The sequence below is a fragment of the Morone saxatilis genome, unplaced genomic scaffold (genome assembly GCF_004916995.1).
Source record: "Morone saxatilis isolate NCDOM2014 unplaced genomic scaffold, NCSU_SB_2.0 Contig18, whole genome shotgun sequence".
NCBI lineage: Eukaryota > Metazoa > Chordata > Actinopteri > Moronidae > Morone > Morone saxatilis.
In genome coordinates this window covers 4753276-4753725 of record NW_023339740.1, presented here as the reverse complement: position 1 = coordinate 4753725, position 450 = coordinate 4753276, and the positions used below count along the sequence as shown (strand labels likewise).

General features: G+C 59.3%; 1 protein-coding gene across 1 annotated transcript in view; it reads left to right on the top strand.

Moving 5' to 3' along the window:
• LOC118328092 (phosphatidylinositol-binding clathrin assembly protein-like) overlaps positions 1-450 on the top strand; it is a 5588-nt gene that overhangs the window by 4331 nt on the left and 807 nt on the right. The window contains exon 8 of the mRNA XM_035661696.1: positions 230-406. Within this exon, the coding sequence (XP_035517589.1) occupies positions 230-406 (177 nt within the window). The remainder of the gene's footprint in view (positions 1-229; positions 407-450) is intronic.

Sequence of the window (450 nt, the reverse complement as noted above, 5' to 3'; positions counted from 1 at the left end):
TCACGAGTGAGGGTAGAATGGAGCGTGAGGTTGGCCGGAGAATCGGGGCAGTTGTCACCAAAAGAGAGTTGAGCCGACAGGCGGAGCTCTCGATCTACGGGTCGATCTTTGTTCTTACCCTCACTTATGGTCATGAGCGATGGGTCATGACTGAAAGAACGAGATCGCGGGTACAAGCGGCCGAAATGGGTTTCCTCAGGAGGGTGGCCGGTGTCTCCCTTAGGGATAGGGTGAGAAGCTTGGTCATCCGCGAGGGACTCGGAGTGGAGCCGCTGCTCCTTTGCGTAGAAAGGAGCCAGTTGAGGTGGTTCGGGCATCTGGTGAGGATGCCTCCAGGGCGCCTCCCGAGGGAGGTGTTCCTGGCACATCCAGCTGGGAGGAGGCCACGGGGCAGACCGAGGACCAGGTGGAGAGATTATATCTCCACACTGGCCTGGGAACGCCTCGGGA